The following is a 24,330-nucleotide window of genomic DNA, read 5'->3' on the forward strand; positions in this document are numbered from 1 at the left end:
GTATGAGGCAGGATTTAGAGAGTTAGTGGAGGGGGCCTGCCTCATAGGAACTCTACTGAACTCAACAGAATCCAGCCCTACAGAGGCTGCTCTTGTGTTTCCATGTAGCAAGCTTTGGAGCAAGCTGGAGGTAGAGTGAAGTTAGGACTGTTGCATCTGCCATTGTGTAGGTCCATCAGCCTTTTCCCAGAAGATTAGCGTAACTGTATGAGAAGCAACATGGAACCTCAGAACTACAGTACCAGATATGGAGCAGTTGGGGAGGAGTGGATTCTTTCTTTACCCACCCCTTTTGAGAACTGATCCTACATCAAGCCTGTTTACTTGGGCTGGGTGCTGGGATATATGACCCTACATGAAGAAAAATGTCTGCCACCAATAACCATCTCTACTAGAAATGTGTTGCCAGAGTTTTAACAGAAGGTTAGAATATGAAGTTCATGTGTAACCAAATGCCTAACTGTGAAATAAGAATGACAATCAAACTGCAAATTGGCTGTAACTTTTGGTAGTTCTTACCTATCCATCACTTGTTATCAAAAGACTTAAACTGATAGAATTATGAACATACACACACACCTTTCATCTTACTTTTATTTTAATAAAGCTGACCTGACCAGTTTTCCTTTTCCTGGAAGGGCTCCAGCCTATAAAGATTGTACGGTACTACTAGGGCTTGAGTTGTGATTGAGCCATTTCCTCATCCTTCGTTTTGCAACTCCTTTACAGTTCCTGATTTCCATTCCTGCCATTCCTCACCCTACCTATAGCTCCTGTTGAAAAAAGGAAACAACAAAACACCAACCAAACATGTAACTAATGAGGCTTTGCCAATTCTTCACTATTTTAATTGGCTTGTTTGTTGTAAATCCGTTCCCTACCCTTTGTCTGTTTTGTGTCTTTTTGATTGTAAATTGTGGGAAAAGGATTATAGCCCCAATCCTGCACGTAAACAGGTATTAGTCACATCACTGAATGCTCTACTGGAAGTTGCAGAGATAATACAGTGATGGGGCAATATAAGAACCTATACAGAATTGCATAGATACACCATTGCATCCAAGGGGAGCTCCATTGACTTCAGTGAATCTCCACCTTTCAATGGAGTAGGATCTGTGTTTATGCAGTGGGCAGCAAAATGATGTCCCAATCCCAGCTGGGACCTTTGGAAGTTCCTTGTAGTCCCACATGGTGACTATTTGTGATTAGGAACATTTGAATGGCTGGTCAAAAATAATAATTATTTAGAAGGTTATAAAATAAGGAGTAGCAATACATTAGTTAAAAAAGTCTTCACGGTGTGTAATCTGTTATGAACACTCCCTAAATTTATAAAAATGTTAAATGTTTTTAGACTCTTCCCGACTGATTTGTTTGAGAACTTCATTGATATTGGACATTATGTTCGTAATATCAGTGCTTATGAAGAGCTGGTATCAAAGCTAAATTCATTACTGGTAAGCACAAAGTTTCCAATTTTTTCATCATGTTAATAAATAACTATTGTTTTCAGTTTGCTGTACATGTAAATCATCAAAATTGCATATTTTTTAAATATTATCATTAGGAGGAGGAACTCAAGCAAATTGCTGAAAGTATTGAAAGCATTAATCAAAATAAAGCACCATCAAAATACATAGGCAATTATGCGATTTTAGATCATCTTGGCAGTGGAGCTTTTGGAAGTGTTTATAAGGTAAACTTGCTTTTTGATATTAACCAACAATTTTCTGTTGACATTTGTCTGTTTTTTCCACCATTTTTTAGGTTTATTCTGAATCTGTCTGACAACATTTTTGCCTGTAAAAATGGCCAATATGTTTCTCAGAACAACAGTGATCTTTATTACTACTCTTTTTTCTTTGTACTACTTTTCACAGACAGCAGTTCTGTCTGCTAGAAAGTGTGATAAATCTGTATAATCTGAAGGGATTCACACCACTGTTTCTGCAAAGCCCCATACAGAGCATCTATGAAGTTCTTTAAAACATCTAAGCAAACCCTGCAGGACACTGCTAACTGCATCATTGGTCTCCAACACTTTTCAGCTGATATCACACTAACTACAGAAAGAATAGTTACTTTAGAATTTAAGGTTTCAGAGTGGTAGCCATGTTAGTATGTATCAGCAAAAACAACGAGGAGTCCTTGTGGCACCTTAGAGACTAACCAACATATTTGGGCATAAGCTTTCGTGGGCTAAAACCCACTTCATCAGATGCAACTGAATTGAAGAGAAAGATTTAGACTCAGTTAACTCACCACATCTATATGATTAATGTCCTTTCTGCCCCCATCCTTTTTTGTTAATTTTTACACGGTTTTTCCCCTGTAGGTTAGAAAACATAGTGTCCAAAATCTACTAGCAATGAAAGAAGTCAATTTACATAATCCAGCATTTGGAAAGGACAAAAAAGACAGAGACAGCAGTGTAAAGAACATTGTCTCTGAATTAACAATCATTAAAGAACAGGTAAGTGTCATAAACCCTTCACTAGGGGACATTTTCTAAAAATTTCTCACCATTAGTAAAAGCAGCTCAGCTGTGTTTTTGGGAGCCCTACTGTATATAGGCTGCCAGCTGCTGGTGGTGGTTTTAGTCTGATCAACACAATATAAAAAATGCCAGTGGCCCATCTACACCACTCTAAACATTGCAAACATTTCAGTTTTAGCAGCACTGTAAACAAGACCTTATTGTTACTTGGAAACTCTGAGATTGTTAACTGATGTATTCAACAATTTAAAAAAATTCCTTTAATAAAGAATAATCTGTTAGCAACAGTCTAATGAAAAGTTGGTCAGTGTTTCTATTCCATATTAAGTTTTCATGGCTTTGAAATCGTCAGATTTTAGTCCGAAAAAGTCACTGCTGTGACTTACAAGTTCTCAAAGTGTGATTTTTAAATTAAAAACAATATTGAATGCAAATCGGATTTAGGGTTGTCTGCTGAAGCAAAGGGGACTTTGTGCAGGCTTACTAGCTTTGCCCCTCTATTTCTTTGCTCCATTCCTTCCACTGTTAGGGGTTAAGTCAGAATCATCTTGTTTGGTCTCCCACTTCCTGGTTTTGCTGGGGAAGGAGAGTAATCTTCAACACCATTTTTTGGAATATACCTTCCCTCCAAGTTTGAAATTGGGAGAAGGGGCAACAATGGCTCATCCTACCCTGTCAGCTCCTAGAGTGACTGCAATTAGGGAGTCCTTATGCCATCTGTACAAATGGCGGGAGGAAATCCTGTCTGCTATGCCCCATATAAGGCAAGGGCACATTTATCAGACAGAATTAGTTACAACCCTCTGAAATCCAGAAATTTTTTGGAATACAAGTTTCGGAAACTTTCATAATATTTGTATAAAACTATTGCTATTCCGCTCAATTTATAGATTGATGTTATCAATATTGTGCCCCCAATCTAACATTAATTCCAACTGTCTATTTTTTTTTCGTATTGTAGCTTTCTCATCCCAATGTTGTACGATATTACAGAACCTTCCTGGAAAGTAAGTAAAAACTTAGCGACTAAAAACCATGTTGTTTGTCATGAAGAAATAATAGCATAATAAAAGTACTTAGTAGATCCAGGAAAGATCCTATCCAACTTGAACAGTAGGAACTAATTTTCTCTTAAGAATAGCACTATAGCTCCAACAGATTTAGACCTAAGTGTTGGTTTAAATATTGGCTACAGCAGACTGTAAATAACAATAGCTATTATTTACATTGATTTACATTGCAGTAGCACCCATAATGTGCTAGGCCCTGTCCAAACATATAAGACACACCCTGCTCTAAAGAATTTACAGTCTGAAAAACAAAATTCAGATGCTGGGGAAAGATATATCATGATACAGGGTGGTGACTGATACGTGAATTATTCATTCCATCCCCCTCCCCCTTTTTGTATGCATGCACTATAGGCAGCTGTCCTCCCTGGCTGTTGTTATTAGCGATCTAATTTCTTGTAGGTGTTGCAGCAAATGTGATTCTGAAGAACGCATTTGAATGACAAGAACAAGAGTAGTCATTAAAATATATTTGCACATACAGATAATTTAAGCAGAGTAATAAACTAACAATCATATATGTATATTTTGACTAAGATCATGTTTTCTGAGGATATGCTGGATATATGAATGTAATATTTTTTTGGGATTGCCATTTCCTTTTGTTGTGCATAGATGACAGGCTGTACATAGTAATGGAGCTCATAGAAGGGGCACCGCTGGGAGAACACTTTCATTCTTTGAAGGAAAAGCAACAACAGTTTACAGAAGATAGAATATGGAATATATTTATACAAGTAAGGACCTGCATTTTAATTTGTAACCTTTCTTTATGAAATTTGTAGAGCCATTTGTATATGCTGGACTAATAAATTTATAAAATAATACTTATAGTGCCAAAGCACTAAATGTCATAAAATGTGAACATAATTTTATCTGATTTTATTTGGGTTGCAGTTAAAATTCTTTATATGTCTTTTTGTTTTGAAGCTGTGTCTAGCTCTTCGTTACTTGCATAAGGAGAAGAGGATTGTCCATAGAGATCTCACTCCAAACAATATCATGCTGGGGGATAAAGACAAAGTAACAGTTAGTAAGTGGAATTTCTGTGGCCACAGTGGGTTTCAGCCCAGTTCACCTTGTTCACCAGCCTTGTTCACCAAACTTCAAGAGTAGACAAATTAGAGGAATGGGCCAAAAGAAATCTGATGGGGTTCAACAAGGACAAGTGCAGAGTCCTGCACTTAGGAAGGAAGAATCCCATGCACTGCTACAGACTAGGGATCAAGTGGCCAGGCAGCAGTTCTCCAGAAAAGGGCCTAGGGATTACGGTGGACGAGAATATGGATATGAGTCAACAGTGTGCCCTTGTTGCCAAGAAGGCTAACGGCATTTTGGGCTGTATAAGTAGGAGATTTGCCAGCAGATTGAGGGACGTGATCATTCCCCTCTATTCGGCATTGGTGAGGCCTCATCTGGAGTTCTGTGTCCAGTTTTGGGCCCCACATTACAAGAAGGATGTGGAAAAATTGGAAAGAATCCAGCGGAGGGCAACAAATATGATTGGGGGCTGGAGCACATGACTTATGAGGAGAGGCTGAGGGAACTGGGATTATTTAGTCTGCAGAAGAAGAGAATGAGGGGGGATTTGATAGCTGCTTTCAACTACCTGAAAGGGGGTTCCAAAGAGGATTGATCTAGACTGTTCTCAGTGGCACCAGATGATAGAACAAGGAGTAATGGTCTCAAGTTGCAGTGGAGTAAGTTTAGGTTGGATATTAGGAAAATCTTTTTCGCTAGGAGGGTGGTGAAGCACTGGAATGGGTTATCTAGGGAGGTGGTGGATATGAGTCAAGAGTGTGCCCTTGTTGCCAAGAAGGCTAACGGCATATTGGACTCTATTAGTAGGAGTATTGCCAGCAGATCGAGGGAAGTGATTATTCCCCTCTATTCAGCCCTGGTGAGACCACATCTGGAGTATTGTGTCCAGTTTTGGGCACCCACACACACCCACTACAGAAAGGATGTGGGCAAATTGGAGAGAGTCCAGCAGAGGGCCAGGAAAATGATTAAGGGACTGGGGCACGTGACTTACCAGGAGAGGCTGAGGGAACTGGTCTTATTTAGTATGCAGAAGAGTAAGGGGGGATTTGATAGCAGCCTTCAACTACCTGAAGGGGGGGTTCCAAAGAGGATGAAGCTAGGCTGTTCTGAATGGTGGCAGATGACAGAACAAGGAGCAATGGTCTCAAGTCCTGTGTCTAGTGCTGTATATGGCTGGCATGCATCTCTCCAGTCTCCCCAAAGTGGTCAGAAGGAAACCCGTCACAGGTAGGGTTTTATGATTGGATTTGAAAGCAGCCTCTGAGCATGAAAAATATTCCAAGAACTGCAGGGTTTTAATGCAGTGTCTTCTCTGACTGAACTAAAATGCAATGTGGAACATTCAGCTGGCCTACCAGGCACTTCAGAGTCCTCTATTTTTTTTTTAAATACAGATTCATAATAGCAAATGGCCTGCTACATTATTTTTATTGCTTAAGATGCAAAACTAAATATAGATTCGGAGTAACAGAGAATAGCGACAGTAAACCTGGCTACAAAAGTCAACCTCCCTTGTTTAAACACCCCCCCCCAACCAACCATTCCACTGTAGTAGATAAAAACGTAGTAATATTAGAATACTGTAATTTTCTAGCAGGAGTCAGTTATGTCAAATAATATGCAGAGGAGAGTTCCTTCATTGGTATTAAATCTAATGTACTAAAAAGTATTGATTCCTAATAATTGTGTCATTTTAAAAGAAGATGATTTAATGGTGCTTTACCTCTGAATTATGAAACTACACATTCAGAATATTTTCTAACAAAAATATTGATATGTAGTCATAGTGTGTAAAAGCATACTACCACTGAGAGGCAGTCTTGCCTTGAGTTTACTGCTTTGTCTTTCAGCCTGCCTACTTGTTTATATAGAAAAATGCAAAGCAACTTTAAAACATATGCCCAAAATTGTACTTGAGGAACAGTAGAATTCTGACAGAAAAATTGGAGTTACTGAAACTCTGTCGTTAACCCTCTGTATTGTGATTGGTTATTGCATATTTGAACCCCATGTTATTTTAGCTAGTGTATAAAATAATAATATGTTGCACTACATATATGCAGTGGTGGGAGGGGACATGATGGCCTTTTCTCTATTATTTTTGAATATCACTGAAATTGTTGTCTCATAATCTTAATGGTAATAGAGTTCCATTCCTTTCCTCCTAGCAATAGTTAAAACATTCTCTATCTGTGAATTGACATAGCATCCTGCAGTAACTCATACAATCCATACAGACCAAGGATTGGATTATTTATAGTTTTGGTAATTATATTCTACAGCATAATAGGTATTTGTGGAGGAGGTGTATTATTTATCTGACCAAGTATAATGTCTCCATATAAAGGTAGATACATAGGGCCTGATGTAGTTGAAAATACATGCACAAGTCCTGGAAAGTCATAAATCCCGACTCTTCAGCAGATTTGAAATATTTAGATATTATAAATGTAAACATAAATAAAACGAAAAGGTTCTGCTCCATGAATTTAACCAAAACTCAACCACAGCTCAATGGTGTCAAGTCGTAGAGCAACACCAGAGAAGAACAGTTCCATGTTCTTTTGTCTTTCAAACCCTCAACCTGGGGAGGTAAGTGAAAGTTATGCTTGTCTAAAACTGGAGTAACTCTCCCATGGGCTGCCACGGAGGTGACGGTTGGATTAATGAATAATATGGATACATCCTCTAGTGGTTTTGTAAGCAGGGGAATGCTCCCACTATTGTGGGGAACTTTCCTGGTTTATATACTACCCTGGTGAAGTGGGCTAGCAAAAGGATCTGAGTCCTCGCTCCCACTTCCTTTTCCCAGAGGCCTGCCTGACCTCAGGGGCTCCCCTTCCACTCTCCAGTGTGGCAGAGTCCTCGTAAACCCAACAAGGCTGGGCCCAGGATTCCTGGGGGGCTCAACCCCTAACCTTGTTATGGTCACTTAGGGCAGGGGCTAGGGTGTCCCCACTCTGGGGTGCTCTATCTGCACTGGATGCTTCCCTGACCCACTGATAATTACATGCAGTTCAAAGCAAATACAATTTATTAAACAGAACTCAATTAAAAAAATAAGGGAAAAATGGGAAAGTTAAAGGAAAACACATAACTCCGCTCTGTGGCATGGAGATATCACAACCAGCATCTTTGGAATGTAAGGGAAGTTCAGTCTGTTCCTCACAAGTCCCAGGCCTCCTTCTCAGGCCCTGGCTGTGCTGCAGGGATGCTGTGGGTCGGACACTTGCTCTGGCAGTTGGCCACACACCCTCAGGCTTTAGGTGGCAGGACCCCCAGCGTCACCCCCACCCCATCGGGGTTACAATCCCCCTCCAAGTCTGGCCTGCAAGGCGTCTTGGCTGGGGGCATCTCCCTGTGCTGGGCCCGCTTCCCAGGGTCCCCCTCACTCTCTCCAGCTGCTCACCACACCCGGCTCCAGACTGCTCCAGCTCCAGCTCCACTCTGCCTCAGTGCTGCTGCTACTCTGCCTCCAGTTCCCTGGGCTGCTTCTTGGGCCCCTCTGCCTCTGGTCGCTACAGCTCTCCTCCCAGCACAGGTCTGCTCCCAGCACTAACCTGCTTCCTGGGCTGCTTTTCTGGCCCCCTGGATCTGGCACACCTCTGCTCTCCAGCTCAGCTTGAGCCCCTGCTTTTTCCTTAGCTCAGCCCCACTCTATCTGACCCAGGCAATCCAGCTCACATGGAGGAAGATGGGTCACCCCTGATTAGCCTTTCCCTCCCCCCCCATCAATCAGGCTGACCTGGAGCATTGGCCTCTCCCCATTTTTTCTGGGGACTGTCAGTCTCAAGGTTCCGATTTCCCATGGACCCTTCCACTTTCTTGTGGTACTGGGAGCTAGCCAACCAAAACACCCGCACTGAGTTTTAGTAAGAGGACAACAGTCCCCTTAGACTTCAAAAATAACATGTTTTTACTTGTAGTGCTCCCCTCACCTCCCCAGTTATCCTTCCTGCAGTGAGAATCTGTGTGGCAATAGCATAATGGAGAAAGTTTACTCACCTGTAACTGGTGTTCTCCAAATATATTGTCATTGTGAACTACAGTGACCCTTCCTCTTTCCCTCTCTTTTTTGAATCCTATATTAGGTTTTGATCAATGAAAAAGAATGAAGCTGAAGGATAGTTGGGGCCATGAGATCCAACAGATTTAAAACTGCATTGAGTACACTGTGCGACCTCAACAATAAACTGCTATTAAACAGTTCTGGTATTCATCTGACACACACATGGAAGGGGGCTCAGTTACCTCAGTAGTAACATCTCCCTGCTTCCAGACACCATGGGGGCCTCCCCTGAAGACCAGAATTTTGTGCTGGAGGAGGAAGCAAAGATTGGACATGCTTTGAGAGGGGGACCTCATTGTTTCTGCTACCCCAACTGCAGAATTTACCCAGAAAAGATCATACAGCCTGATGTTGTATTATTTTTTCCACAGAACCCTCCAAGGAGTCCTGGGGGCAGCTGCAGCTAGGGGAAGTCTCTTGTAGTGCAATTCCAGTGGACATGTGTTGTCAGTGAGCCAAGGAGATGGCTGAGAGCCACAACTAGGGCAGACATAGAGAACCTCTCTATGATGACACTGGCTGCAGGTGGGAGAATCTCTGTGAGGATGAGGAGACGCCTGCAGAGATGATCTCCTGTAAATGTCCCTCATGTCACTCCCATGGGGCCTACTGAAGTAGGGGATACCTGGGGCACTAATAGGTACAATTTTTCAATCTCTATATCCACAATTTATTATTATTTTTTAAATTCCAAGAACGATTAGACCATATCATTGTCTGTCCCTTTGCCCAGTAGTTTTCTGCAATTGATGGAAATAAAAATAAACATCCTATGCCCAGTGAACCTCTGCATTTTAAATATTCCCACAGTGAAACTGTATAATTTTCTCAGCTTCTCCCTCAAATGCATTCTTGCACTTTCTCCCATGCTGTCCCTTACAACTGAGAAAACAGCCCCCCATCAAAAACTGCAAAGGCACCATCGTATCCTCTTACCAGTCACTCCTCAAAAATGGCCTCTTCTAAAATGCATACTGAAAACTGCAATCTGGTCATAGCTAGGGAGATAGTGAGATCTGATCACTACTCCTGATTGACTAAGAGCTGTATATATCCCGTTAGTTTTGTTACACTGTCTCCTCTACCTTCTGCCCCGGCCCACTTGTTGGTCTCATCCATGTATTGTCTTTCAGACTGTCAGCAATTTGGGGAGGAACTGTCATTTACTTTATATTTATTATTTTCTATTAGATAATATGATTATTATGGTAGTGTCTAAGGGCTGACCAAGAGTGTGGCCCCACTGTGCTAAGCAGTGTACAAAGTAGTAGACAGTCCCTGGCCCAAACAGCTAACAATCCAAATAGACAGGACAGGCACAGGGTGTGAGAAAGTGTGTTAGGCACAAGCACGGTGAATAATGAGATGGCAGCAATGTCCTATTAGTTATACAGTTTGTTTGAGGGTGAGAGGAAGTTGGTTTTCTTAATAGGGGATCAGCTAAATAGAAAGGAAAGGGAAGGGAGTTGGAGTGAGAGGGACAGGAGCAGGTGTGGAGTGAAGTCAAGATGAAGAGACTGTGAGGGAGGGTGAGGGGTAGCAGGAGTGTTGGAGCAAGCAGCCAATCAGCACAGGACCGAGAGTCCAGACAAGACTGTTGAAAGTTCTCCAAATGTCCAAAGGACTAAACATAATAATGGGAACCAGCCTGGTTGGCCTATGGGTGCTACCACGATATCAATGTTACAAAATAGTAATTTTTAAATGATTAAACTTTTTATTTTAAATTGGTGAAAAAGTGTCACTGAAATGATGCACTCCTGATCAGTGTGAGTGTCTGAGTTATAAATTTCTCATAAACAGAGTTTACGTTGAAATTGCAGGCATAGCATGGCACCCCCACTGCAATAATAAAAATTATTCAGTCTGCTGTTTTAGCCATACCTTGGACCGCTATTGTCCCTGGCTAGTTTTCATCTGCTTAGGTTTTTTTGTATGTATATAGACAGTGAGAACTAATGGTTTTCTGAATTTAAAATGAGTATGCTTTCTTTTTTTTCATTGTAGCATGTTGTACCTTGGGGTGCTTATTTCAATATACACCCACATATGTTGTTCTGCTTATATCAGGGGTGGGGAACCTATGGTCCATGGGCTGGATTCAGCCTTTGCTTAATTTGATCCGGCCTGTGCATGGGTGGTGGGTCCCATAGGCTGTGGGAGGCTGTGCCTCCCCAAACAGCCAGGTATGGGCCCTGCCCAGGCTCTCCCCATTGTTTACTGCTGCACAGCGTATGGCTCCTCCAGTCTCCCTGTGCTCCAGCTGGGACTGGGGAGGCTGCGGCCACACGCCGACTGCCTTCCCAGCACTCCGAGGCTGTTGGGGCTGGGGCCATGCACTGCCTGCCCTCCCGGCACTCCTCTGGGGCTGCAGAGGCTACCCTGGGGCAGGGCTGGGGCCAGTGGCTTTGGGTGAGGCCATAAGAGGCGGGGCTGGGGGCTTTGGATCAGACCCTTGGTTTTTACTTGTGTGTGGCCCACGATTTATTTTTTCTGTGGTCAATGGCCCGTGATAGAAAAAAGGTTCCCCACCCTGACTTACATGATAAAACATACGATTCCATGCAGCAGCAGTAGCAAAATGTATTTAACATTGGATATGAAAATCCATGTACCTGTTGTGTTCTCAATGGACTTCTTTCCCAACCTGCCCTGGTTCAGTGATGCAAAGACCTTTGAGAGTCAAGTCTGCCCGGGACCCTCTCATAGGGCCAGCTGGCCTGGAGCACCCTTCAGCAGCAGGCTGCAGCACGACATATGCGCCAGTCTCCATTTCCCTCCTTCAGAGTCCTGAGAAATAGTCCAAATAGTCCTTAGTGCAAATGGCACTTGTAGGATTAATTTATTACAAAAGAAAGCCCTGTGCACGTGACAAGTCCCAACACTGTAATCCATGGAATACATCAATACATCTCTTGCATCCTGCACCATGCCCCTGGACCATGCCCCAGCTCTTCAGCACAGCCAGCAGGCACCGTCCTCTGCTGTGTTCAGGCTTCAGCCCTCTCCAGTCTTCTCTGGCTTTGGCTCTCCATGGCTCAGGAAGGACAACCAGCTCACCCCTCCATGGGTTCCCTAGCCCTCAGCCCTTTTCATTCGGTCACCACTGCCTGGCTTTGACTCAGGAAAGTCAGAAAGCTAGTCCCTTTCCTGGTTCCTAGCTGTCTGCCCTTTTCCCACCACTGCCTCCCACCACTGGCTCTTCAGCTCAGAAAGGTCACCCAGCTAGCCCCTCTAGTAGCTCCTAGCTCTCATTCCTTTTCAACCTCTCAGCACTAGCATTGACTCAGAAAGGCCAGCAGACTTCCTGATAATTCCTCTTTCTTTCTAGGAAGGGCCTGAAAAGAGTTTTCCCCAGAGACCTCCTTCAGTTTTCAGACTGACACTCACCAGACCTTCCTGATCCTTTATAGGCCCCAAGTGCTGCCACCCTCTTAATTGGCCAATGGGAGCACTTGCTTTGGCACAGAGACACTGGACCTGTTTCTTTTATTTTATGCCCCTGTAACAGAGCCACTCCAAAGCCCTTCAGATTTGCTGCCTCTAAGAGAACTGATTCTATGGGGATTGCTGCAGGGTCCTGTCTAACCTTGAGTCTGTCTACACTGCATCTGGGAGTGAGCCTTCCAGCCCTGGTTTACAGTCTTATGCTAGCGGTGCTTATGCTAGTGCTCTAAAAATAGCTGTGTAGACATTGCTTGGATGTTATGGATTGGCTTGCAGCCCATCCCTCCACTTCAAGGCATCAGAGCCTGAGCTGCAATGTCTACACAGCAATTTTTAGAAAGCTAGCACTAACCCCGCTACCACAAATTTCTGGATCCAGACTGGGAGGCTCACTTCCAGATTCAGTGTAGACATGCCCTTAGGGGCTGAATATTCTGCTTCTGCAATACTCCTATTTCCTGCCAGTTGGGATATGAGAGATCTGTCTGTAATTCGAACCCAGATTTCTTGTGTAGCAGCAAAGAGTTAAGCCTTAGACCAGCCTTCCAATTCCCACTTTAATGTACGATATAATTCATGGTTTCAGAGTAACAGCCGTGTTAGTCTGTATTCGCAAAAAGAAAAGGAGTACTTGTGGCACCTTAGAGACTAACCAATTTATTTGAGCATAAGCTTTCGTGAGCTAGTAGCTCACGAAAGCTTATGCTCAAATAAATTGGTTAGTCTCTAAGGTGCCACAAGTACTCCTTTTCTTTTTGCGATATAATTCATATCACGATGGACAGCTGTGAATTATGGGCTATAATTATGGTCAAAGTAGGAGAATGAAGCTCAAATGGTCTGTGTGATTACCAGGCCTGTAAAGTGAAACTTTAGCTCTGTAATTTAAAATGCTTGGTTGTTGGTGTACTTTTATTAAGAATTTCTTGTGTTCTGGCTCCATATCCTGCACAGGTGCTTATCCTATGAGATATGGTCATGTAACCCAATGCTAGCAGATTGCTTGTTGGTCAATAGTTTTGGGTCCCAATTAGAAGGACAACAACAATGCTAAACTCTTGCAAGTCACATGACCTCACAACCAATCCTCGCGGTAAGGATCACTATGTTTGATACAAGGCTACTGAACTGTCTCCCAGTCCATTTTAAAGAAGGCTTCCATAAGGTATTGAGTGGTATCTTCCATCCTTTTTGTGTAATGATACACTGTAAAATTAGTGTTTTAAAACATTATTGATCACTTAATTGCACCATCACAGATCTCTCCACAAATCCTGGCTCTCAGTCTGGACAATGATGCTGTCATAAATATAAAGGGAAGGGTAACCACCTTTCTGTATACAGTGCTATAAAATCCCTCCTGGCCAGAGGCAAAACCCATTCACCTGTAAAGGGTTAAGAAGCTAAGATAACCTTGCTGGCACCTGACCCAAAATGACCAATGAGGGGACAAGATACTTTCAAATCTGGAGGGCGGGGGGGACAAAGGGTTTGTCTGTCTGTGTGATGCTTTTGCCGGGAACAGATCAGGAATGCAGCCTTACAAGTCCTGTTAAGTTAGTAAGTAATCTAGCTAGAAATGTGTTAGATTTCCTTTTGTTTAATGGCTGGTAAAATAAGCTGTGCTGGATGGAATATATATTCCTGTTTTTGTGTCTTTTTGTAACTTAAGGTTTTGCCTAGAGGGATTCTCTATGTTTTGAATCTGATTACCCTGTAAGGTATTTACCATCCTGATTTTACAGAGGTGATTCTTTTACCTTTTATTTAATTAAAATTCTTCTTTTAAGAACCTGATTGATTTTTCATTGTTCTTAAGATCCAAGGGTTTGGGTCTGTGTTCACCTGTACAAATTGGTGAGGATTCTTATCAAGCCTTCCCCAGGAAAGGGGGTGTAGGGCTTGGGCGGATATTTTGGGGAAAGACGTCTCCAAGTGGTCTCTTTCCCTGTTCTTTGTTTAAAACGCTTGGTGGTGGCAGCATACAGTTCAAGGACAAGGCAAAGTTTGTACCTTGGGGAAGTTTTTAACCTAAGCTGATAAGAATAAGCTTTAGGGGGTCTTTCATGCAGGTCCCACATCTGTACCCTAGAGTTCAGAGTGGGGAAGGAACCTTGACAGATGCCTACTATAAAATTGACTAGCTTCACAAAACTGATGAATCGTGTGTGGAGTTTGGGAAACACTGCTATCAGTGTCCAGTATTTTTAGGTGGGTGGTTGGATGGGCAATGTGATAGCTCTGGGAGTCAGGAGAATTAGGTTGTATTCTCAAGAATCCCAATGTAGAGACTAAAAGCACTATATATTAGTTAAGTGCCCTTGTCATTAAAATGTACAAATAAAGCTTTAATTTTAACATATTCTTTTATGGATAATCTAATTAAAACTACTCTTTCTTTATGATCCAAATCATTTAAACACAATAGTCTGGGTTCTCTAGAAAGGTCCTAAGGGAGATATAGGTTCTTATTTGTTTATGAGGCCCAATTTTACTCATATTTACTTCCAAGCATAAGTCTTACTGCTTTCAGTATTCCCACAGCAGTTAATGGTACTGCTTTTGGTAGTAAGAACTGTGTTTAGTGGTAAATGTTTTGTAGGATTGAAATAAAAAATCATAAAATGTATTCATTCTGATTCCAAAGAATTCCTTTTACTTTTACTAAGTAATTTACAATACTAAGTGTGGGAGTATATATCTTCTAGGGCTGCCTCAGGGCATGGAAGATGGAAAGAAGTTGAGTGTCACTTAATCATAGAATCATAGAATATCAGGGTTGGAAGGGACCTCAAAAGATCATCTAGTCCAACCCCCTGCTCAAAGCAGGACCAATCCCCAATTAAATCATCCCAGCCAGGGCTTTGTCAAGCCTGACCTTAAAAACTTCTAAGGAAGGAGATTCTACCACCTCCCTAGGTAACGCATTCCAGTGTTTCACCACCCTCCTAGTGAAAAAGTTTTTCCTAATATCCAACCTAAACCTCCCCCACTGCAACTTGAGACCATTACTCCTTGTCCTGTCCTCTTCTACCACTGAGAATAGTCTAGAACCATCCTCTCTGGAACCACCTCTCAGGTAGCTGAAAGGAGCTATCAAATCCCCCCTCATTCTTCTCTTCTGCAGACCAAACAATCCCAGTTCCCTCAGCCTCTCCTCATAAGTCATGTGTTCCAGACCCCTAATCATTTTTGTTGCCCTTCGCTGGACTCTCTCCAATTTATCCACATCCTTCTTGTAGTGTGGGGCCCAAAACTGGACACAGTACTCCAGATGAGGAGTCACTTAGAGTTCCATATTCTAAAACATATAAAGGTAAATAACAAAGAGGTAATATAGCGATGTAATTATGGATCAACATCCTGATGTCTCTTTACACCGTAAATCAACTTCCTTCTATTGGTAATATATCAATTAGTACATGTACTTGTTTTGTTCAGAAATGTTTGTTGTATATCTCATGTCAAAATATAGTAATACAAATACGAGTAGTATTTATTATTTGTATTACTACAGCACTCAAAGGGTTCAATCAGGTTCAAGTCTTATTGAGTTGTGTAATGTACAGATATGGCTCCAATCCTGCAAAAACTTATAATGTGTTTAACTTTCCATATAGCATTAATCCCACTGAAATTAATGGAACTACTCACAAGACTAAAGTTAAGCGTTTGCAAAAGGCTTTGCAGGATCAGGAACTATACACCTGAAATATACGACAGTGATATTCACATATATAGGATTAATTCTTACAATGGTACATATTCTTGCAGGAGTATAATTCTAGATATTGGTATCAATCAACATTGTATATGCAAATTCAAACGTACTAAATAAATTACAGTGGATTTTTTTTAAAGATGTATACTGGTTTCTGCTTAATTGTCAGGTGTATCTTTAAAAACAACAACCCAAAATACAAACCCTTTCCAAAGGTGTTTCTTTGTGATAAGTGAATAACACAACTAATCAGATAAAATAGATTTTACAGAGTTCTATTGTCTGGATGATATTCAGACTCCTTATCTAAAAAGCACCTGCTCCTGGCACCTGTTTCCTTGGTACTCTCTCCACTTCTACAGTCCTATTCTTCTCTGCCTCCCCCGTCCCTCTTCTTGAGCTGCCTTCTAATTTTTGTGGGTGGGAGCACCCTCCACCCCGGGCCTCCCTAGAGTCTTCAGAAGGTGGTTTCTTCACCTATTATCTAACTACTCTGCCTTCTACTACCATTGTTTTCCTGGGCTAATCGGAAAGGAGCCAGCTGGACTGTTTCCCTCTTTCAGCTTTTCTGAGGGCAAAGGGACTGCATCTTAGTCGTGCTCCCCCTTTAATCTTCTTGTGAATAAACTTCTCAATAACAATGTGGTCTACTGACCCCCAACACTGATCCTGCAGCAGTGGGAACTGGGATATTGCTCTTGGTCTCGTTACTGCTTCATCTTGCCATTTTAAACACTCTACACTTTAAAACATCTATTTTGAATCAGAGGTAAGAGCATCTTCCCTGGTCAAGGCTGGGGACCAGATGAAAAGAGACATAGTCTTGTCATCTTGGCTGTATCTAGGGGAAGAGGAGCAATTGTTCAGGGATAGGTGAAATAAATGTTCTCGTCTGAATAGGATGGAAGCTCACACTATTTGGCAAATTTAATATTCTGTTCACCCCTCCCTACTTTGTGTGTGTGAAATATGCAATGTCTTTCACCCTTTTTGTAGATTTTACAAAATCTCCCCAGTGGTTACTGCATTATGAAATATAAATTATGTAGATAAATGTGTAGGCATAGGGATGGTTTTGTGGTAAATATGCAATGACCAGAATCTTAATTTTTCTCATTCTTAACACAGAGAATCAATTCACTAGATACAATCTGTAGATAACAAAAACAGCAAAAGGAAGAAGATACAAATTCATCCATTGCAGATCATCTAGACAAGCCTACAATTCTATTGCTAAGAATGAGAACTTGGGTTATTTAGGGTTTATGAGCATGAAAGATATTCTTCTGTAAGAATTTGTTTTTGTTCGTCTTTTTCTCATAATAGTTTTCCCCCTTACTGCTTCTCTATAATGTCAATATCAGATATGCTTCTTTCTGGAATAATCTTACATTTTGGACATTATTAACATCATTAGATGTTGCTGCACTGAAAACAATGTAAACTTCCAGAAAACAATCATTTCCCCACACAAACGAGCGTGTCCTAGATTGCAAAAGATTATGCTTGTCTATTTTTATTGTAATGTTTCCTTGCTGTTTGAGTGTCATCTGTTACATGTTGCTTGGCTTCCAATGTCATGAAATCCTGTTTTTATAATTTTCTAAAAATAAAATATTACTTAGTTTCTTTGATTTCATATATGTATATAAAATAAAAAGAGAGACTGAAGCTAAATGTTCAGATGGAACAAAGTATGATATTAGTCAAGTATAATAATACCTTAGAGAAATGGCTATATCAGCGAGACATTATTGGACAAGTTGCAAATCTATTCATAATGTATAAAAATCATTCTAATGGTTAAATGCCTGGTTGTTATTTACTGTCTCTGAATAGACTTTAAAATAACTTTTGTTTTTGTACAAGTATGCCAAATTTCCTGCCATTATCTAAATTAGCTGCCACCAGTGTAGGTCACAGAGAACAAAGCATCAACAGGGTATTACTATGGAAGATGTGTTCTACAAAAATTGACTTCTGAAGACTAGTGCACACATTGTTCTCTTCAGCTTACTTGATGTCAGATGTTATGACAGCACAATAAATTGTTAAATCTGAACGTAATCCACACATATTTGAAAAATTTCAAGAGGATGCTTTTAAAAATACAGTTCTGTAGATTAACTGGAATATTATTGTACTGCCAAAATCATATTCTCTTTATAAGATTGCCTCACTCTTGCAGAAATAGTCTGCTCCTTCTCCTCTTCTTCAACCAGGTAGATAGATAGATCTTTTCACTGGCTGTATTTAAATGCCAGGATTTCGCCTTTATGGGAATAATCCATTCACCAACACTTCATTTTACCTTCAACCTCATAGCAAACTAAACATTGTTTCTCTTGCTGTTGATCAAAAAAAGGATAATTTCTCTTTCCTAGGAAGGATGAGAGGTAAGAAAATGGTGAGACGTTGGCACTGGGCTGGGCACCCAGTCATACGGAGCTATTTTGCCATTTGTACTATGAATTTCTTTCCCTGCTTGGTATACGAGAAGGGCCACCTAGATTCCTCTTACCCAGTACTTCAAGACAGCTCTGAGATCATGGGCCTGCACCATTAGAACTGGGACCAGACTTCATTTTAATCCAGTCATGCGTGGCCGATCTGGATGGCAAGATTACCCGGATCATGGACCTCCCCACTCCTAGCGAAACAAAAAGGATTATGAGTGATACAGTATCCAGGCATTTCTGCTTTCCCCTGCCTCCTTTAAAGGATTCTTTCCAGCCTCCACTCTTGCCTCCCCTCTTCTTTGGTCCGCCTGGCCTAGTGGTTACAGAGTCTTTCACTGAGATTTGTAGATCCTAAGCCCAGAAGGGACCACTGGTCATCTGATCTGACCTCTTGTGTAGCACAGGCCATAGAACTTCCTCAAAAGAATTCCATTTGAAATAGAGATGTGCAGTATGATTCTCTGGGGCCTTTCCGTTCCTTATCTCCTCTTGTCATCTTTATTTTCCCTTATCTACATGGCCTCTGTCACTTGTTTTATCTGAATACTTCTTTACTCCTTCCCAGCCAGAAGGAGCAATACCTTGGTTGGTTTATAGAATTCTTTTCTGTGTTTGTGTCCGTGGGTGTTGTGGGTGGATGGAAAATGTATTGAGGAAAGCTAAGTTGGAAATACAAGTTGTGTATTTCCTTCTGAAAGTGGGGAGGTTTGTGCTCACTCTCATCTCTTGCAGGAGTGAGTTGTACAGTCTAGGTCTAGCTCCTGTTAAAGTTCTGTCTCAGTCTCTGCACTCATGAGCCTATCTTTATTGGTTGACAATGCCATTGTTCTGGCAGAATGTACCTGTTGGATGGTCTGATTGTTTAGGAAGAGCAATTTCTCAGGTTTTTTCTTAGGGCTTTTAATATCAGGAGATTTTGAAGTCGACTGTGTATTTATTGGAGATCCAGTACAGAGAGTGGATTATTGAGCTGATGTAACCCTGGTCCTATGAACACTAAGCCGAGGGGTGCAGTGTGGAGCTTTTTTAAGGAATGTAGTTTCATTCCTAGATATGAATTGCTAGAATCATGACTGAAGGTCTACCTCAGTTAACAATGGTCTGCTGACCTTTGTGGCTGGATCTTTACCCAATAGGATGGGAACAATTTTCTAGCCAGTCGCAGATAGAAGTGGGCATTTTTTGTTGCCATAGCTATTTTGGCATTCAGTACCAGTTCAGGAATCCAGAAGGACCCAAAAGATGCAGACCAATTTAATAATCAGAGAGCAAATGCCCCTGATAGTTGTATGTATTATTGGGGAGACAAGTTCCTTGAAGCTTTTCAGTATTTCTTGGGTTCAGTTTTCACCAATTGCTCTTCATCCAGGTACCTATTTTGGTTTGAGAAAGCTGCGAAGTGGTGTTTAGTTGATGTAAAGATGGTTGTCATCTGCTTGCACTTCAGGCCATGTGGTCTAATTAGCTTTCTTAATAGAAAAGGATAAGCCTTGTGGGATTCTGCAAGTGAAGGTTCTCAAGGTGGGGGAACATTTGCTCATAATAACCTTCTGGATTTGATATGTGAATAAGAATTGGTACCATTTCAGGGTGTTTATTTTTAGCCCTTATAGCTTCTGGGGAGTGGAATAGGAGTATTTGATTATCAACATTATCAAGTGTACAGAGGCCCAGAAGGATCTGTATGGATGTACTTTTCTTGTTGTCTACAGGCAGTAGGAGGTTGTCCAACAACAACAAATGGTTTCTCAGTACCATGCTCTGGCCTGAAGTCAGACTGAGAGAGCTGACAGTATCCTGCTTATAACAGGTGGCTTCCAAGTCTGTTTTTGCTAGATTCTAGATTTGTGTGAGATTAGACACTGGAAAATAGTTTGTGAGGTCTGATGGGAGGAAGTTCTGACCAACCACAAGGTCTTTCCATCCTTGAGGTTCTTCATTGCTGTCTTTAGGACTAGCAGGATGCACAAGACTTCAAGAATGTGGATATATCCAGATCTGCCAGCATCACCGCTCCCTGTATGGGTCCTGCTGGGCTTTGTGGTGAGTGAGACACAGGTGGCTAGACTAACCAGCATCCCTGCTGTCTCATCCAGTTGGTCTTGAGGAGTGCCCAAGTAAATGAAGGGAGGCTTTGTGGACCACCCTTTTCCCGTTCCCTAATAGGGCCCTTGTGTGAAGCTAAGATAGAAAGCAGAACTTCCAGACCATGTTGCAGCCTGTTCTTTCCAAGATGCCTTGCAGGATGACCTCTTATGAGTGAAGTGGAGTCCCCAAGACCTCCCTCTCTTAGCCAAGAATGCTGGGGGGGAAGCTTGTACTATAGCCACCTGTGATCTACAGAAAGCCTCCCACTTGCTGGCCTAGCTGTTCTATCCTGCCTCTGGCTCCTTGACTTTGGCAGAAACAATTGGAGACTTGACTACAGCTTGCCGGTGTAGGGCTTACTCAGCAGCATATGGAACAGATCATTATGTCTGTGATGCAGACATTTGTCCCCAAATTCTTGTGACTTCAATCCACAAAGCAAGAGAAATAACTGCCCTAACCCTAATGCGTACTATCCTGTAAAGCTAAAATAGATTAATTCTTTTAGAACCAGGCTATCTATCTCACTTCCTTCTGTCCTTCTTTCAAGCAAAGGGCACTGAATTCACTGGATGTTATAAGGGCTTAAAATTCTTTCTCCATGGAACCTATCTTCTTTGAAGGGCTCAAGAGGAGGGAAAGGGCATCTTGCTAGGCTTCACTGAAGTTAATTCAGAAAGCTGTCAACACTGCAGAAGTCTCCTGCCTCATGGGGATTAATCACTCTTGGGGTTAACTACTTGAGGAGTATCCGCCTTATAGGCAAAAAAGGGATTTGTCACCTACCTTAGAGATCTGCCAGACAGCTACCTGGCGCATGTGCTACATATCTTTTCCACACACTACAGAGTCAATGTCCTTGCTTCTTTGGACATTCTATTGTCAGCTCAGTAATCCAAGAGTACCTAAACCTTGGATTTCTCATCAAAGGACCTTCTGGGGAGGGTGGGGGTGGGTGGGAGGGGGAGAAAGCTACTGCTAGGCAGAGCCCTGAGTATCAGACTGGGTAAAAGTCACCAGAAATTTGTCTAACCTATAAATGCATTTCTGTGAGTGCCTCTCCTGTTCTGGGACACCTCACCCAAGACAACCATTTCCAACTATCATACATATTTTTGTTTTTATAATAGCATAAACAGAGTTGACACAAAAATGTTGGTGGGTGGGCTCTCACAGTTACTGGGCTAGCTCCACCTGAGACCCCTCTCTTGTGTTTCCCAGTGCACCCTATCCCCCAGGTGACAGCTTTCCAGTCTTTGCCTCTTGAGGTACAATATCATGATTCTCCCACTCTAGGAGTAGGTCCTCGGGCTACATTCCTTGATTTTTCAGCAGGCCTGACTGTGATCAGGGCTGTGACCAGAGGTTAGTGCACAGTGACCAAATATTGCTTATTGTAACAGTAGGAACAGAGCTGCACAGAAGAGAGCAAGATAATTTGAGCCCACTAAACAACCCATATGCATGTCTAGCTTACTGTTTCCCTGATGAGAGTGGACCTGACTTAGTCACACTGTCTTGCAGGGTCTGTTTCTCTTTCTCTCTTCCAGAGGGCAGCAGCCCCTGACAACTGATCTTCCCTGTGTAGAACATCACTTTGGAGAACCTGTGTCCTTTTGGTCTTTAGGTTGCAGGCATGACAGCTATGTAACTCTTGGGTGGAAGTGGGATCTAGGCAGTCAATTGCTCAGCCTTGTCTCTTGCTGTGTTCGTCAGGCAGTGGCTTATGTGCGCCCATAGTCATGGTTGTTTTACCAACAGCCAGCTAGTAAATTGAGATAACCTATGTATTTAACTATGTATTTAACTCCCAATAACCCAATATAGCTACCCAGTACCTGTCCTTTACAACAACTAGATAATCATGTACAATATGTAGCATTCATAAATTAATGCACAGCAACCCCACTTACATTCTCACAGTAAGAGTTGTGGTTTCGGTTCCAAAACTCCAGCCAGTGGGGATGATCCATCTTCTTGGAGATGAGTAGGGCCATACCAAATTCATGGTCCATTTTGGTCAATTTCAGGGTCATAGGATTTTAAAAATCATAATTTTTATGATTTCAACTATTTAAATCTGAAATTTCATGGTGTTGTAATTGTAGGGGTCCTGACCCAAAAAGGAGTTGCGGGGGGAGGAGAGGGGAGGAATTGCAAAGGGGGGTTATTGTAGAGGGGGTTGTGGTACTGCTACCCTTACTTTTTTCAGAGCTGGGCAACTGGAGAGTGGCAGCTGCTGGCCGGGTGACCAGCTCTGAAGGCAGAGCCACCACCAGCAGCACCGCAGAAGTAAGGATGGCATCGTATGGTATTGCCACCCTTACTTCTGCACTGCTGCTGGCGGGGCCAACAGCCGTCGCTCTCCAGCCACCTAGCTGCGAAGGCAGCACAGAAGTAAGGGTGGCAATACCATAAATCCCCTAAAATAACACAGTATGCATCCGATGAAGTGAGCTGTAGCTCACGAAAGCTTATGCTCAAATAAATTGGTTAGTCTCTAAGGTGCCACAAGTCCTCCTTTTCTTTTTGCGAATACAGATTAACATGGCTGTTACTCTGAAACCTAAAATAACATTGCGACCCTCCTGCAACTCCCTTTTGGGTCAAGACCCCCAATTTGAGAAATGTTGGTCTCCCCCGTGAAATCTGTATAGCATAGGGTAAAAGCACACAAAAGACCAGATTTCACAGAGGAAGACCAGATTTGACAGTCCACGACACGTTTTTCATGGTCATAAATTTGGTAGAGCCCTAGAGATGAGGAAGAGCAGCTGTTATTCCCATACAGGGTCCACTGTCCGCAGAAGAGGGGAAAAAAGAGCAAAGTGTAACACTAAAGTTTAACAGCTTTACACATGGCAGGGCCCAATCCTGCTTCAAGTGAAGAGCAGTTAAGTCTTATAAATGCTGTTGTATCACAATAGTTCGATAGCTTCTGATGAATGAGATTACAAGTTTATGATGTGGAACTTCGGTGAGAAAGTAGGGATTCTTAATGATGTATGTGTCTTGATTGTATGAACAACATACACTTGATAATTTCACAGTGGCTAGGGGTATTTGCATAACTATATGATAACATTAAATCAACTATTTTTGTCATGTGATAAGGCTAAAGTTTCTTCATCATTGACTTCTGAAAAATTTTGTACGTCAGCTGCTGCTGAATCATTTACTACGGTTTAGAATAAAGCAAGAGTTGCTAAATAATTGCCGCCATTGTTAATTTATTTTTCTGTTAGTTTAGAGATTTATCCACCGCTGCTTTTACATATACTTTATTAGATTATTTTTAATATATATTTCATGTTCATAGCAACTGAATGAGACACTGATGGAAATCTGAAAAATGAGAATTGGTATTACATTTTGTATCAGCAGTCACCAGAAATATTTTTCTGATTTTTTTTAATCTGGTATATCTGATTAAAATGTGTGTCACTAATTAGTGCAGAGATAGGTGTGGAAGATCAGCAGATGGTATGGTACATTGCAGCAAAGTATAAAAGAGAAAAAACTTTCCAGCTGTTTGAACGTACATTAATTGTCACCCTAATAGGCAAGATTTAAGGAGCTATACTTCTCCCAGGAAAATTTTAATTACTTGTAAATCTTTTTTTTCTGTATTGTAGCTGACTTTGGTCTTGCAAAGCAGAAGCAAGAAAACAGCAAACTCACATCAGTTGTGGGAACTATTCTCTACTCCTGGTAAGAATAAAATAATTATAGAACCTTCAAGTACAATGACTTCTCTCTTCATGGTTATTTTTCTTTGACTGAAATACGAAAAGTTTTTGAATGGAACAGTATGTGTTCCAAAACAGAATTTGGTTTTAGTGATTGTTACGTGTAGTGATCAGTTACATTATACAGATAAAAAAGTTAAGTTCCAAAAGGCATTTCCAGTTGGTGCTGATGGATTTGATTTGTGC

The 24,330-nt window shown here is 41.6% G+C and overlaps 1 protein-coding gene across 9 annotated transcripts in view; it reads left to right on the forward strand.

The window, feature by feature from the left end:
* Nucleotides 1–24,330, forward strand: part of NEK10 (NIMA related kinase 10) — a 173,651-nt gene that overhangs the window by 56,450 nt on the left and 92,871 nt on the right. For all 9 annotated transcript variants that reach the window (XM_073333426.2, XM_073333429.2, XM_078851753.1 and 6 more), the window contains 7 exons: nt 1,355–1,457; nt 1,568–1,696; nt 2,336–2,473; nt 3,459–3,504; nt 4,183–4,304; nt 4,498–4,600; nt 24,031–24,106. In XM_073333426.2, coding sequence (XP_073189527.2) covers nt 1,355–1,457; nt 1,568–1,696; nt 2,336–2,473; nt 3,459–3,504; nt 4,183–4,304; nt 4,498–4,600; nt 24,031–24,106 — 717 coding nt within the window. The remainder of the gene's footprint in view (nt 1–1,354; nt 1,458–1,567; nt 1,697–2,335; nt 2,474–3,458; nt 3,505–4,182; nt 4,305–4,497; nt 4,601–24,030; nt 24,107–24,330) is intronic.

This window comes from Lepidochelys kempii, chromosome 2 (genome assembly GCF_965140285.1).
Source record: "Lepidochelys kempii isolate rLepKem1 chromosome 2, rLepKem1.hap1, whole genome shotgun sequence".
Lineage (NCBI taxonomy): Eukaryota > Metazoa > Chordata > Testudines > Cheloniidae > Lepidochelys > Lepidochelys kempii.